The 16,013-nt window shown below is 44.2% G+C and overlaps 1 protein-coding gene across 1 annotated transcript in view; it reads right to left on the bottom strand.

Moving 5' to 3' along the window:
* Positions 1-16,013, bottom strand: part of ccm2l (CCM2 like scaffold protein) — a 94,943-nt gene that overhangs the window by 2,585 nt on the left and 76,345 nt on the right. The window contains exon 9 of the mRNA XM_068048346.1: positions 1,478-1,616. Within this exon, the coding sequence (XP_067904447.1) occupies positions 1,478-1,616 (139 nt within the window). The remainder of the gene's footprint in view (positions 1-1,477; positions 1,617-16,013) is intronic.

The following is a 16,013-nucleotide window of genomic DNA, read 5'->3' as shown; positions in this document are numbered from 1 at the left end:
TATTTTTCAAAGTATGCACTGGTAGTGAAGAACTGCACCGACTGCAAGTGAATATTGGAAAAGCGTGGGCAGTGAATTACGTGGTGCTAAATTAAACACAGTTCATGCTGTGTTATTGTAATTGTGAAACTGAGTTATATTTCTTTTTGTGCTGATTAATTTATATTATCTTTAACTGTGTAGAAATAATGCAATAAAATAGTTACACCAAATGTGCTCTACCAAGGATTAAATGCTGTGCTCGATTCCGGTTGGAGACCAAACTGTCAAGCCGTGACTGGACCTTTTTAATTGAATTGGTTTATGCAGGACAATACATGTGACAATTTAGGCAACAGCTATAAAATGCCAGATACAACCACAAATCCTAATCACTTGTTCCTACAGTGCAATGTTGCTAATTTATTCTGGCCTGAGTAACCTGTTTCACTGATGAATCATCACTCTCAGGGTCTGTCCTACATTTAAACATAAGAAAAGAACATAAGAAATAGGAACAGGAGTAGGGCATTCGGCCCCTCAAACCTGCCCCGCCATTCAATAAGATCATGGCTGATCTGCCCCAGACATCAACTCCTCTTTCGTACCAGCTCCTCATAGCCCTCAACTCCCCGATATTTCAAAAATCTATCTATCTCCTCTTTAAATACTTTCAGAGATCTAGCCTGCACAACTCTCTGGGGTAGAGAATTCCAGACATTCACTACCCTCTGAGAGAAGAAATTCCTTCCCTCAGTTTTAAATGAATGTCCCCTTATTCTGTAACTATGTCCCCTGGTTCGAGATTCTCCCTCTAGTGGAAACATCTTCTCAACATCTACCCTGTCAAGCCCCCTCAGAATCTTGTATGTTTCAATAAGATCACCCCTCATTCTTCTAAACTCTAATGAATAAAGGCCTAACCTGTTTAGCCGTTCTTGATAAGTCAACCCCTTCATCCCAGGAATCAGCCTTGTGAATCTCTTTTGAACTGCCCCCAATGCCAGTATATCCTTTGTTAAATACGGGGACCAAAACTGTACACAGTACTCCAGGTGCGGCCTCGCCAACACCCTGTACAGTTGTAACAAGATTTCCCTATTTTTAAACTCCAACCCACTAGCAATAAAGGCCAAAATTCCATTTGCCTTCTTAATTACTTGCTGCACCTGCATGCTAACTTTTTGTGTTTCATGCACAAGAACACCCAGGTCCCTCTGTGCTGCACTTTTTTGAAGTCTCTCTCCATTTAAATAATAGTCTGCCCTTTGATTCTGCCTACCAAAGTGCATGACCTCACACATTCCTACATTAAACTCCATCTGCCAAATTTTTGCCCACTCACTCAACCTATCTATATCCACTTGCAGATTCCTTATGTCCTCATCACAAAATATAAAAATATATTTATTCTGTCAGGAGAGGAATCGTTCCCTAGTCTACTCCAGTCTAAGGTTGATTTAACAAGCTGTGATAACCCACAAGGGAAAGCTCTTACCTAAAAGAAGGAACTTCCTTTTTTCTCCATAAAGATGAAGAAGTTCTGCACAGTAATCTTCAACTGAAGCACCAGTTCGATACTCACGGAGCAGCAAAGCAAACTGCTGAATTTCTTGTGCTGTCAACTTTGTTCTCAGCTATAAAAAAGACAAAGATAAGCACAATAATCTCTGTAAGAAACTGTATGACTCATGTGAGTTGTCAGGACTCTATTTTACAGTTACCTGGGGCATACCAGCTCACCACCACCTTCTCAAGGGCAATTAGGGATGGGCAATAAATGCTGGCCTGGCCAGCGATGCCCACATCCCATGAATGAATTTTTTAAAATGTGCAGCTATCACTTAAAAGGTCCTAAAATATCATGAACAAGAAGTGAACATTTGATGGATGGAATGCAAAACCTTTTAACTTCTGTAGATGTTTGGGAAATTTTTAATATCATAAGACAGGATATAACTAATACTCAGAAGGATTGATACTTCCCTAAAGCAATGATAGTCCTCAAACAAGTGTGGGCCTTTTAAAAAATAAAACAATTCCCAGCATTTCAGATATACTACCCTTAATTTTTTTATACTTTCATGGGATGTGGGTGTCACTGGTAACAAAGAACAAAGAACAGTACAGCACAGGAACAGGCCATTCGGCCCTCCAAGCCTGCGCCGATCTTGATGCCTGCCGAAACTAACACCTTCTGCACTTCCGGGGCCCATATCCCTCTATTCCCTTCCTATTCATATATTTGTCAAGATGTCTCTTAAACGTCGCTATCGTATCTGCTTCCATCACCTCCCCTGGCAGCAAGTTCCAGGCACTCACCACCCTCTGTGTAAAAAACTTGCCTCGCACATCCCCTCTAAACTTTGCCCCTCGCACCTTAAACCTATGTCCCCTAGTAACTGACTCTTCCACCCTGAGAAAAAGCTTCTGACTATCCACTCTGTCCATGCCGCTCATAACTTTGTAAACCTCTATCATGTCGCCCCTCCACCTCCGTCGTTCCAGTGAAAACAATCCGAATTTTTCCAACATCTCCTCATAGCTAATGCCCTCCAGACCAGGCAACATCCTGGTAAACCTCCTCTGTACCCTCTCCAAAGCCTCCACGTCCTTCTGGTAGTAAGGCCAGCATTTGTTGCCCAACCTTAATTGCCTTGAGAAGGGTGTGGTGAGTCGCCTTCTTGAACTGCTGCAGTCCATTAACTTTTCAATAGCGGTATGGTACAACTCACTGGCTTGCTAGGCGTTATCAGAAGACAGTTGAGAGTCAACCACATTGCTGTGGGTCTGGAGTCACATGTAGGTCAGACCAGGTAAGGACAGCAGATTTCCTTCCCTAAAGGGACATTAGCGAACCAGATGGGTTTTTACAACAATTGACGACAGTTCTGTGACACCACTACCGAGACTAGCTTTCAATTCCATATTTTTATTAACTAATTGAATTTAAATTCCACCAGCTGCAGTGGTAGTGTTTGAGCCCTTGTCCCTGGGGCATTAGCCTGGGCCTCTGGATTAATTTAATTTAAATTTTTAATTTAATTTAATTTAATTATACAGCACTGAAACAGGCCCTTCGGCCCACCGAGTCTGTGCCAACCATCAACCACCCATTTATACTAATCCTACATTAATCCCATATTCCTACCACATCCCCCTACCACCTACTAGGGGCAATTTATAATGGCCAATTTACCTATCAACCTGCAAGTCTTTGGCTGTGGGAGGAAACCGGAGCACCCGGCGAAAACCCACGCGGTCACAGGGAGAACTTGCAAACTCCGCACAGGCAGTACCCAGAATCGAACCCGGGTCGCTGGAGCTGTGAGGCTGCAGTGCTAACCACTGCGCCACTGTTCCGCCCAGTGACATTACTAGTCCAGTGACATTACCAGTAACATTATAACTATGCTACTGTCTCCCCTTTGACTGCATACATTCTTTATTCCAGCCAGATATATCAGCCAACTAATAGAACAGCCAGATTTTTAAATGTTCATCTTCTTAAAAAAGAAAGGAAGCACAGAGAATAGTAAATGATGTTTGTTTATATATGTATCTGAAGAGATGAACTATCAATATTGCCAGACAAATATTGATGAACTAAACACTCCCAAATTGTTGAGTATGGAGCAATGTCCATGGCTGAACTCAACAAGCTTTACTCAGTTGTTGATTTGGATTTCCATCCATGTGCTGAGAACAAGACATTTCTTTATGTTCCTATTCCTCTCTGCCCAATTATAAGGTTTGTTGTTCCCACCATCATTCACTGCTGTGGTTTGCTGTCTGGAACACAATACATAGCTAAATGTGATTTTTTTGAAATGTAAGTTCTCCCATGCATCAGCATTGTGACCAAAAAGGTGTTTTTCTCACTAATGGATTCTGCTGATTGTGTTGTTGGGGGTCAATTTTACTGATAGGGTCGAGTTTCCATCTGCTCATCATGATGTAGGCATCCTCTTTCACTGCCAATTCAGTGCAAACTAAAGAAACATTGCCTGGAACAAATCCAAGGCTTGCTTAAGTGAAAGATATACAACTGTCTTGTGCAAGGCTATCCCTGTGAAATGTTGTGCTGTAATTCTGAACATCATTTCATGTTCTCCAGAACATATTGACATTCTTTTTGGAGGATAAAGTATTATTTTTATAAACCACTGCATTAGAATAGTTTTGTCATACTCTACTGACAGTGGAATAAATTTATTCCATCGCTTTCTCAGAGTGGGTAGTTCATCAGTTACAGAGAGGCCTTTGAGGTTTCAAAAGCTCATCTGTACCATAAAATGTCTGTCGAACAAATGGGATTACATTTGTATTGTGTTTTATTTATCACATAAGAGCAATGATAGTAAACACCCTTGTCTTACACTATAAGAAATGGGTTGCTTTACAGTCCCTTCCTGCCACTATACAAGAGAGGACTTTAATTATAATACTCAGATTATGGATGTATAATTTGAACCAGGGCAGGAAACTCCAGTGGTGGAAATAGAGAGGAGAGACTCGAACAAACTTTAGAATTGGAAAGAGGGAGAATAAAGAAAGCACATGTCAACAATGGAGAGGAGTCTGAACAGCAAATCAGAAATGATAGAGGACTGTAAGCCAAACAGTTATTAGAATATAAAAGTAATGAGCTCTCTTTCCTCTTGAAGGTATTGACTCCTTTCTGGTGTACAGTTCCATAGGCACCAGACATCCTCCATTATCTACATATGAATAAAGAGCAGGAGTTGGCCATTTGGCCCCTCAAGCCTAATCAACCATTTCATAAGATCATGGTTGATCTGATTCTGGCCTCAACTCTACTTTCCTGTCTACCAGCTATAACCTTAGACTCTAAAATAAAAGCAAAATACTGCAGATGCTGGAAATCTGAAATAAAAACAAGAAATGCTGGAAATACTCAGCAGGTCTGGCAGCATCTGTGAAGAGAGAAGCAGAATTAACATTTCAGGTCAGTGACGCTTCTTCACTGACCTGAAACGTTAACCCTGCTTCTCTCTCCACAGATGCCGCCAGACCTGCTGAGTATTTCCAACATTTCTTGCTTTTATAACCTTTGACTCCTTTGTTATTCAAGAATCTATTCAACTCAGCCTTAAAAATATTCAATGTCCCTGTCTCCACTGCTCTCTGGGGAAGAAAATTCCGCAGACTAACAACCTCTGAGAGAAACATTTCTCCTCATCTCCATCTTAAATGGGAGGCCACTAATTTTTAAACTGTGTCCCCTAGTTCTAGTCTCTCCCATAAGGGGAAATATCCTCTCAGCATCCACCCTATCAAGTGCTCTCAGGATCTTATATGATTCAATAAGATTACCTCTCATTCTTCGAAACTCCAATGGATATAGGCCCAACCTGTCCAACCTTTCCTCACAAGATAACCCCTTCATCCCAGGAATCAGTTGAGTGAACCTTCCCTGAACTGTTTCTATTGCAATTATATCCTTTCTCAAGTAAGGAGACCAAAGCAGTACTCCAGATGTGGTCTCACCAATGTAGTAAACTGTACAACTGTAGTAAAACTTCCCTACTTTTATATTTCATTCCCCTTGAAATAAATGACAACATTCCATTTGCCTTCCTAATCACTTACCGTACCTGGATATTAACATTTTGTGAATCATGACCTGGGCTGATAATTGGCAAGTAACATTCATGCCACACAAGTGCCACGCAATGACCCATCTCAAAGAAGAGAGAATCTAACCATCTCCCCTTGATGTTCAATGGCCTTAACATTGCTGAATCCCCCACAATCAACATCCTAGGGGTTACCAGTGACTAGAAACTGAACTGGACAAGCCATATATATACTATGGCTACAAAAGCAGGTCAGAGGCTGGGAATTCTGCAGCGAGTAACTCACCTCCTGTATCCCCAGTGCCTGTCCACTATCTACAAGGCACAAGTCAGGAGTGTGATGGAATACTCTCCACTTGCCTGGATGGGTGCAACTCCAACAACACTCAAAAAGCTGAACACCATCCAGGACAAAGCAACCCACCTGACTGGCAGCCCAATCCACCACCTTCAAGATTCACTCCCTTCACCACTGATGCACAGGGGCAGCAGTATGTACCATCTACAAGATACACTGCTACAACTCACCAAGGCTCCTTCGACAGCACCTTACAAACCCGTGACCTCTACCACCTGGAAGGACAATCGCAGCAGATGCATGGGAACACCACCACCTGCAAGTTCCACTCCAAGCCACACACTATCTTGACTTGGAACCAAGATTGCTGTTCTTTCACTGTCTCTGGGTCAAAATCCTGGAACCCCCTTCCTAACAGCACTGTTGGTGTACCTACATGCCAAGGACTGCAGCGGTTCAGGAAGGCAGCTGACCACCTTCTCAAGGGCAATTAGGATGGGCAATAAATCCTGGCCTAGCCAGCGATGCCCACATCCCATGAACAAAAAAAAGTAGCACAACATCTCACTCATTGGCCACTATTAGTATTGTCATGAAAACCCTATATGTCAAAAGGGAAATATTAATTTCATTGGTTGGAACCTTGCATTAGATTTTTACTGGAAATGTTTACAAGTAACTTTAAATAAAAACTGGCAGCCAAGATGGCCACTGCAATTTACATTTGAAACACCAAAAGAACAAACTGGAGGCGACAAGTCTCATTCAACCTAGCCAGCACAATGGGGTGCTTTCAGTGATTAAATTACCGAGAATAGCCTTATCAACATGGTCATCAGGGCCATCTACACCCATTGACTTTGAAAGAGTCAACCCCCTCCAAGTGTGACTGGATGTCTTGAGGTGTAGCACCTTGAATCTCAGAGAAGATTTCAGAAAAAACCTCATTTAAAAAAACAAAGGGGCTTGATGGAATCATGTGACTGCCTGTACAGCTCTGGAGAGACTGTAAGGGCTGAATTTTACTAGCGCGCTGCACATTGCTGTGGCGCACTTTGAACTCGGCGGCCTTCTGACACGGAAGCGCCGCCACTGAGCCCCCGTGACATTGCGCACCGGGGCTCATTTAAATAGAGGGGGTGGAGTGGCCACTCCCAATGACAGAGAGGTGCTGGCCGCTGCCCCCCAGCAACAGCATCCGGCACCACTGCGCAGGCACGGTGCCATTTTTAAAGTGCTTCAAGTCCTTCAGGTTCATTAAAATTTTTAAAGGTGCTGGCGCTTAGATGTAAGAAAGAAAATGTTAGCAACACTTCCAATCACCTTTCCAAGCCTTGCACTATCAATTAATAAAATAACCAATTCTCACTGAAAAAGCAATTTGTAAAATAATTAACTTTAACCCCCCACCTTCAGAACATTTGACCCTCAACCCCTTCCCAACAACCTCACAACCAAAGAAAAGGTTTTCCCCGTTCCCCCCCCGCCCTGATAATTTACCTCCTCCCCCTCCCCACAACTGTCTGGCCTCGGAACTCCGTCCGAAGGTGTGCAAGTTGCGGGACAGCTGCCGGGACCAGGTCAGTGAATTAGCATTTGATTTTAATTCATTTTAATATTTAAATGAAGGCCCCGCCTCCAAGCGGGGGGGTGGTGGGGGGGTGGCGCACCGAGGCCTTGCCGCCATCAGTAAAATGCAGCAGGGCCTTCTCATCGTCGGGAGTCGTGGCAGGCCGCTCCCGCAAGTATCTTATGGGTCTCCCCCCACCATGACCCCAGATGCCGAGGGGCTGGTAGAATTCAGCCCTAAAAGTCTGGAAAGGGAGCTAAAGCGGCTTGAATTAACTAGGGGGTGACATGGTAACCCCAGTGAAAGCATGGCCAGTGTGGAAGCTACCCTTAGCTCAGAGCCATGTGCTGAGCTCTTAAAGTTCTCCCAGTTGATTCCGAAGTTCAATGAGGGAGATGGCAAAGTTTTTTTTGTCACGTTTGGAAAGCTTGCAAGACAGTTGAAATGGCCAACCAAGAGCTGGACTCTGCTGTTACAAAGCAAGCTAACAGGAAAAGCCCTTGAGGTTTATTCACTGTTGCCAAATGAAAGTTCATCAGATTATGAATTGACTAAAAATGCTATCCTTGGGGCATATGAGCTAGTACTAGAAGCATCCCGCCAGAAATTCTGAACCCTCCAGAAGCAGCCTGAGCAAACTTACCTTGAGTTTGAAAGAAGTAAGCAGCTGGCTTTTGACCTGTGGCTAAGGGCCCTTAAAGTGCAGCCCACATATGGAAACCTCCAAAAGGTGATTCTTCTTGAGGAATTTAAGAACTCACTTCCCTTTTCTATTAAAATCTGTGTAGAGGAACAAAAGGTTCACAGAGCCAGGCAGGTCGCAGTTCTGGCTGATCAATTTACTCTCATATAAAAGTCTGTACCTCAAGGGAAACCCTTCCCTAATCACCCTCACGAGCCCGAAACTGATAAAAGGTGGGAGGCTGATAAGGGTGATAAGAGCCCAAAGAGCCCTGGGCAAGAAAGGAAAGCTCAAGCCAAAAAAGATGGAGTGAGACCCGAAGACCTGTGTTTCCACTGTAACAAGGCAGGTCACCTCCAAGGTGCCTGCTGGAAATTACGGGGAAAACTTGTAGGGTTAATCACGGCACACCAGACAAGTGCAGGAGATGGGACCCTGATGGAAAGCACAGCTGAGCAGGCTGTGGCTTTAACTCCAACAGCAACAACATACTGCTGTGGGTGCAGGAAAATTTAACAAGGTCCCTGAAGATTATCAGGATTTAGAATCCAAAGGGTGAGTAACCCCATACGCCTTGAGTGGGGCAAGCAAAGCCCATCGTCATACTCAGGGATACAGAGACCCACCAGATCCCTTCTGCTGGGAAAAGGCATGTCCTTTCCCCCCAGAGAGTGCAGTGAATGCGAGCGTAGTAGTGAATGGTATCGGAGGGCAAAGTATGCCTGTACCTTTATATCGGGTGCATTTGGAGTGCAAACTAGTTTCAGGACCGGTGACTGTGGGGATTGTCCCTAGTTTGCCTGTGGATGGGGTCAACCTGCTCCTGGGTAATGATCTGGCAGGAGCGAAGGTGGTAGCTTCCCCAGTAGTGATAAAGAGACTGAAAGAGGTCCGAGAGATGGGGCAGTTGCAGGAGACAGTCCCCAGCATTTCCCCGATTATGTGGTGACTCAGGCCATGGTCAAATTTCTCCTTCAGCGGAGACTGAACCGGCACTGCAGACAGATGACCTGGGTGTCTGAAACCTTCTTTGGGAAGTTAGAGGACCCAAGGAATGGGTCAAACAAATCTTCACTAGTCGAGGTTCAACAAGCCGATCCTATATTAATGAAGTTAGCACAGACTGTCCAAACAGAAATTAAAGCAGAGGGAGCCCCTGAGTGTTACTATTTAAATAATGAGGTGCTGATGAGATGCAGACAAAGAGTGGACAGTACTTCACCAGATAGTGGTGCCACCGAGGTACCATAAAGAAATATTAAGAATGGCCCGCGAGCTTACAATGGCTGGACAAGTCGGTGTACGAGAAACCAAAGCCCACATAAGACAGCAGTTTGACTGGCCAAAACTCCACAAGGATGTGGTGGAGTTCTGTGAAACTTGCCACATGTGTCACATTGTGGGGAAGCCCCAACCTGCAGTAAAACCTACACCTCCAATTCCTGTACTGGCTTTTGGGGAATCCTCCAGCAGAGGGCTGGTGAATTGTGAGGGACCCCTGCTGAAAACAAAAGGGGTCAGACAAACACAGGTCTGGTAGGCAGTAAGACAGTAAGGGAGGAAGTGGACGAAAAAGACAGTGAGGACAGGTTAAAGGAGGATTCCCAAATGGAACCCCCTAATGTCCAACATCCTGAGATGTTGAAAAAACTGGACTCCACACCATCCTACGTAAATGCAGGCCAAAGAAGCACCTTGCCAAGGCTAACAGCATTTACAGAAACCTGCAGAGACAAGCAAACCACCAGTGCGAGCGAGGCCTCACCTAGTCAAAGTGCCGCAGGGGAGTGCAGTGGAAGCTGGACTGATACCTGCAAGTAGGAATGTCCAAGAAGACATGGGGGAGATTAGAAAAGAGACCCTCCTCACAGTAAAGAGAAAAGGGAAACAAAAATGCCCTAAAGTGCGTAGCACTTGTATGACTCACCGGAACACTCAAAGTGAGGTCAGAGTGGATTTATCCACTGCAGAATCCAATGATCAGGACCCAAGCCCAAAGACAATCAAATCCAACAATTGCACTTCAGAGTCCAGCAAGAACAAGGGCCCAGAGGACATTTCAGATACCTCACAGGGGCTTAAAACCAATTTATTATCCAATACCACCATAGGGAGAGAAATTATCAAGGTAATGGAAGCTGAATGGTTAAAACCATGTGTTGCAGAAACAGCAATTGAGGGGTTGAAGCATGTACATATAGAAGAACTTGCCATAGACAATCATGAAAATGTGCAGACCCCAAGCTTCCTCAACAACCACATGTTTATTGAGATGCCCATCCCCAGGTTATTTCAAATTGACACTAAAGAGACTTTAAACCCATTTGACAACACATAACCATCCCAGACAGACTTCAAGAGAAAAGGGAATTAAATCAGAATTGCTGTTGCAGAGAAAAAACAGCTACAACCATTCTAAGACCCATGGATGAATTTGAGAGTGAATGAAAAATGAAAGTGCGTTTTCCTCTTTCTTTTCCACACCTTTAATGAAATGCTACCATTGTTGCCTTTCATTCTGCATGATACGGAGGTGTCATGAAAACCCTAGATGTCAATAGGGAAATATTAATTTCATTGGTTGGAACCTTGCATTCGACTTTTATTGGAAATTCTTACAAGTAACTTAAAAAAAAACTGACAGCCAAGATGGCCACTGCAATTTACATTTGCAACATCAAAAGATAGAGTCATACTCATAGAGCACAGAAACAGGCCCTTCGGCCCATCGTGTCTATGCGAGCCATCAGGCACCTACCTATTCTAATCCCATTTTCCAGCACTTGGCCCGTATCCTTGTATGTTATGGCGTTTCAAGTGCTCATCGAAATACTTCTTAAATGTTGTGAGGGTTCCTGCCTCTACCACCTCGTCAGGCAGTGCGTTCCAGATTCCAACCACCCTCTGGGTGAAAAAATATTTCCTCAAATCCCCTCTAAACCTCCTGCTCCTTACCTTAAATCTATGCCCCCTGGTTATTGACCCCCTCCGCTAAGGGAAAAAGTTTCTTCCTATCTAATCTATCAATGCCCCTCATAATTTTGTATACCTCAATCAGGTTCCCCTCAGCCTACTCTGCTCTAAGCAAAACAACCCAAGCCTTTTCAGTCTCTCTTCATAGCTGAAATGCTCCAGCCCAGGCAACATCCTGGTGAATATCCTCTGCACCCTCTCCAGTGCAATCACATCCTTTCTATAGTGTGATGCCCAGAACTGTACACAGTACTCCAGCTGTGGCCTAACTAGTGTTTTATACAACTCCATCATAACCTCCCAGCTCTTATATACTATGCCTCGCCTAATAAAATCAAGTATCCCATATGCCTTCCTAACCACCTTATCTACCTGTGCTGCTGCCTTCAGTGATCTATGGACAAGTACACCAAGGTCCCTCTGACCTTCTGTACTTCCTAGGGTCCTACCACCCAGCGTATATTCCCTTGCCTTGTTAGTCCTCCCAAAATGCATCACCTCACACTTCTCAGGTTTAAATTCCATTTGTAACTGCTCCGCCCATCTTACCAGCCCATCTATATCGTCCTGTAATCTAAGGCTTTCCTCCTCACTATTTACAACACCACCAATTTTCATGTCATCTGCGACCTTACTGATCATACCTCCGATATTCACGTCTAAATCATTAATGTACACTACAAACAGCAAGGGTCCCAGCACCGATCCCTGCGGTACACACTGGTCACAGGCTTCCACTCGCAGAAACAACCCTTGGCCATCACCCTCTGCCTCCAGCCACTAATCCAATTTTGGATCTAATTTGCCAAATTGCCCAAATTGGATCCCATGGACTCTTACCTTCTTACCCAATCTCCCATGTGAGACCTTATCAAAAGCCTTACTGAAGTCCACGTAGACTACATCAACTGCTTTACCCTCAACTACACATCTCGTCACCTCCTCAAAAAATTCAATCAAGTTTGTTAGACACAATCTCCCCCTGACAAAGCCATGCTGACTATCCCTGATTAATCCCTGCCTCACCAAGTGGAGATTAATCCTGTCCCTCAGAATTTTTTCCAATAGTGTCTCAACCACTGATGTCGGACTCACCGGCCTGTAATTACCTGGTTTATCCTTGCTACCCTTCTTGAATAACGATACCACATTTGCTGTCCTCCAGTCCTCTGGTACCTCTCCTGTGGCCAGAGAGGATTTGAAAATTTGTGTCAGAGCCCCTGCTATCTCCTCCCTTGCCTCACATAACAGCCTGGGATACATCTCATCTGGGCCTGGGGATTTATCCACTTTTAAGCCTGCTAAAACAGCTAATACTTCCTCCCTTTCAATGCTAATATGTTCAAGTATATCACAATCCCCCTCCCTGATCTCTACACCTACATCGTCCTTCTCCATAGTTAACACAGATGAAAAGTAATCATTTAAAACTTCAGCTATATCCTTCGGCTCCACACACAGATTGCCACTTTGGTCCCTAATGGACTCTACTCTTTCCCTACTTATCCTCTTACCCTTAATATACTTATAAAATGCCTTAGGATTTTCCTTTATCTTGCCCGCCAGTGTTTTTTCATGTCCTCTCTTCGCTCACCTAATTACTTTTTTAAGTATCCCCCTACACTTTCTATTCTCCCCTAGGGCCTCCGCTGTTTTCAACGCTCTGAATCTGCCATAAGCCTCTTTTTTTTTTCCTGATCCAATCCTCTATATCCCTTGACATCCAGAGTTCCCTGGACTTGTTGGTCCGACCCTTCACCTTAATGGGTACATGTTGATTCTGTACTTTCACTATTTCTTCTTTGAATGACTCCCACTGGTCTGATGCAGACTTTCCTACAAGTAGCTGCTTCCAGTCCACTTTGGCCAGATCCTGTTTTATCATACTGATATCAGCCTTCTCCCAATTCAGTACCTTTATTTCTGGTTCATCTTTGTCCTTTTCCATAACTACCTTAAATCTTACAGAGTTATGGTCACTATCCCCGAAATGCTCCCCCACTGACACTTCTACCACTTGTCCAGCTTCATTCCCTAGGATTAGGTCCAGTACTGCCCCTTCTCTTTAGGACTTTCTACATACTGGCTCAAAAAGCTCTCCTGTATGCATTTTCATAATTCCGCCCCCTTTAAGCCTTTTGCACTGACTATCCCAGTTGATATTAGGGAAGTTGAAATCCCCTACTATTATTACCCTATTAGTTTTACACCTCTCTGAGATTTTCCTACATATCTGCTCTGCTATCTCTCCCTGACTGTTTGGAGGCCTGTAGTACATTCCCAGCCAAGCGATTGCCCTCTTTTTGTTTTTAAGTTCTACCCATATGGCCTCATTTGAGGAACCATCTCAGATATTATCCCTCCTTACTGCAGTAATTGACTCCTTGATCAACAGTGCAATACCACCTCCTCTTTTATCCCCTCCCCTGTCATGCCCGAAGATTCAATACCCTGGAATGTTGAGCTGCCAGTCCTGCTCCTCCCTCAGCCATGTTTCTGTGATAGCAATAATTCCATAATCCCATGTGCTAATCAATGCGCTCAATTCATCTACCTCACTAGTAAGACTCCTTGCATTAAAATAGATACAATCCAGCCTTACATTTTTCACTTGTGCCTTAACAGGTCGATATTTGCCCTGCCTTCCAGACTGACTCTGTTTCTCTTCTATATTTGACTGTGTATCACCCCCTACTGTACCTCCACTCTGTATCCTATCCCCCTACCAAATCAGTTTAAACGCCCCCTAACAGCACTAGCAAACCTCGGAGCAAGGATGTTGGTCCCGTTCTGGTTCAGGTGCAACCCATCCAACTTGTACAGGTCCCACCTTTGCCAGAAACAGTCCCAGTGATCCAGGAAAGCCCTCCCTCCTGCACCATCTCCTCAGCTACGTATTCATCTGCTCTATCCTCCTATTCCTATACTCACTAGCGCGTGGCACTGGGAGTAACCCAGAGATTACAACCTTTGAGGTCCTGCTTTTTAATCTGCTACCTTGCTCCCTAAATTCTTGTTGCAGGACCTCATCCCTCTTTCTACCTATGTTGTTGGTACCAATGTGTACCATGACCTCTGACTGTTCACACTCCCCCTTCAGAATGTCCTGCAAGTCTCATCCAACCTAGCCAGAACAATGGGGTGCTCTCAGTGATTAAATTACCTAGAATGGCCCTATCAACATGGTCATCAGGACCATCTACAACCCTTGACTTTGAAAGAGCCAAGACCCTCCTTGTGTGATTGGATGTCTTGAGGTGTAGCACCTTGAATCTCAGAGAAGATTCCAGGAAAAACCTCATTTCAAAAACAAAGGGGCTTGATGGAATCATGTGACTGCCTTTGCATCTCTGGAGAGACTGTAAGCTTTGTCACAAAGAAAGCAGACATGAGTAACTGAAAAGCCATCAATGAAACAGGTCTCTCTCTCTCTCCCCAGCAAATATCAAGAGAAGACCTGGCTGCAGCTGGGAAACTCTCCCAAGCCTACAGACCACCACAGCCAACAATCAGGGGACAAGAATCAAACCCCTCTTCTGCCTTCAGTAGTCCTGAGAAAAGGAAGCCCACAACCATGCACGTTGCCCAGCAAGGACTTCAGGACTGCAATTTCAACTGAGGACTATGGGACTAATATACTATATTTAAATTCCATTTATTCCAGACTTTAATCCAACCACCAAATCTGTTTTCCCTCTGCAATCTATTTGTGTGTGAGTGTGATTCTCATGTGAATGTGTAGTGTATTTTTAGTAATTTTAACCAGGTTAGAGTGTTAAGAGTAATAAACTTACATCTTTCTTGTTTAAACTCAAGAAAACCTGTCTGATTGGTTCTTTTGTAATTACATTAGAGAACAGGAGCAAGTGCCACAGAGGTGGTAAGTTGAACCACTGTGTTAAAAAAGGATAAAACCTGTCGCGGTCAAACCAGAGAAAGGGCAAAAGGGGAGCTTGAGATCCCCTCCTCACCTGGTCGTAACAATATATGGCCCTAAATAATAAGTGCTGGAGGTTATTCGACTGCATAGGGCACCAAAGCCATGACTAATCCTCTCCTTACCTCATGTCCATAGAAGGACATTGCCAGCTGAGATCAGGATGGTGAACCCTGGTCAGTTTTCCTCTTCCTGACTCAGGGATGTTTGATTCCCACTGTAGGGCCCTACCAGTCAATGTTGGTGTTTTTCCTCCACATGAATAGTAATCTAATCCCATGTGCCCACACTGTTCCTTACCCTTTTACCTTTAATTACCTATTTAAATTATTTTTAAGTGTTAATGTGGTCTCTGTTTCAATAGGGAAATATAGGGACAGGTGGGGATGTTTGGTAAGAATATGGGATTAGTATAGGATTAGTATAAATGGGTGGTTGATGGTCGGCACAGACCCGGTGGGCCGAAGGGCCTGTTTCAGTGCTGTATCTCTAATCTAATCTAATCTAATCACTAAAATTGGTAGTGCAATCCACAGCCTCACAGCCCTCTGTATAAGGTTTCTCCAACTATCTGTCTTAAGTTTGTTATAGTTAATCTTATATCTATGTTCCCTCATTTTAGATGCCTCAAAAAAAAACATTAGCTTAGTGATGCAGCACTGAAACAGGCCCTTCGGCCCACCGAGTCTGTGCCGACCATTAACCACCCATTTATACTAATCCTACACTAATCCCATACTCCTACCACATCCCAACCTGTCCCTATATTTCCCTACCACCTACCTATACTAGGGGCAATTTATAATGGCCAATTTACCTACCAACCTGCAAGTCTTTTGGCTTGTGGGAGGAAACCAGAGCACCCGGAGAAAACCCACGCAGACACAGGGAGAACTTGCAAACTCCACACAGGCAGTACCCAGAATTGAACTCGGGTCGCTGGAGCTGTGAGGCTGCGGTGCTAACAACTGCGC

The sequence above is a fragment of the Heterodontus francisci genome, chromosome 16 (assembly GCF_036365525.1).
Source record: "Heterodontus francisci isolate sHetFra1 chromosome 16, sHetFra1.hap1, whole genome shotgun sequence".
NCBI lineage: Eukaryota > Metazoa > Chordata > Chondrichthyes > Heterodontiformes > Heterodontidae > Heterodontus > Heterodontus francisci.
The sequence above is the reverse complement of the archived record's forward strand: the minus strand, read 5'-3'. Positions and strand labels throughout refer to the sequence as shown.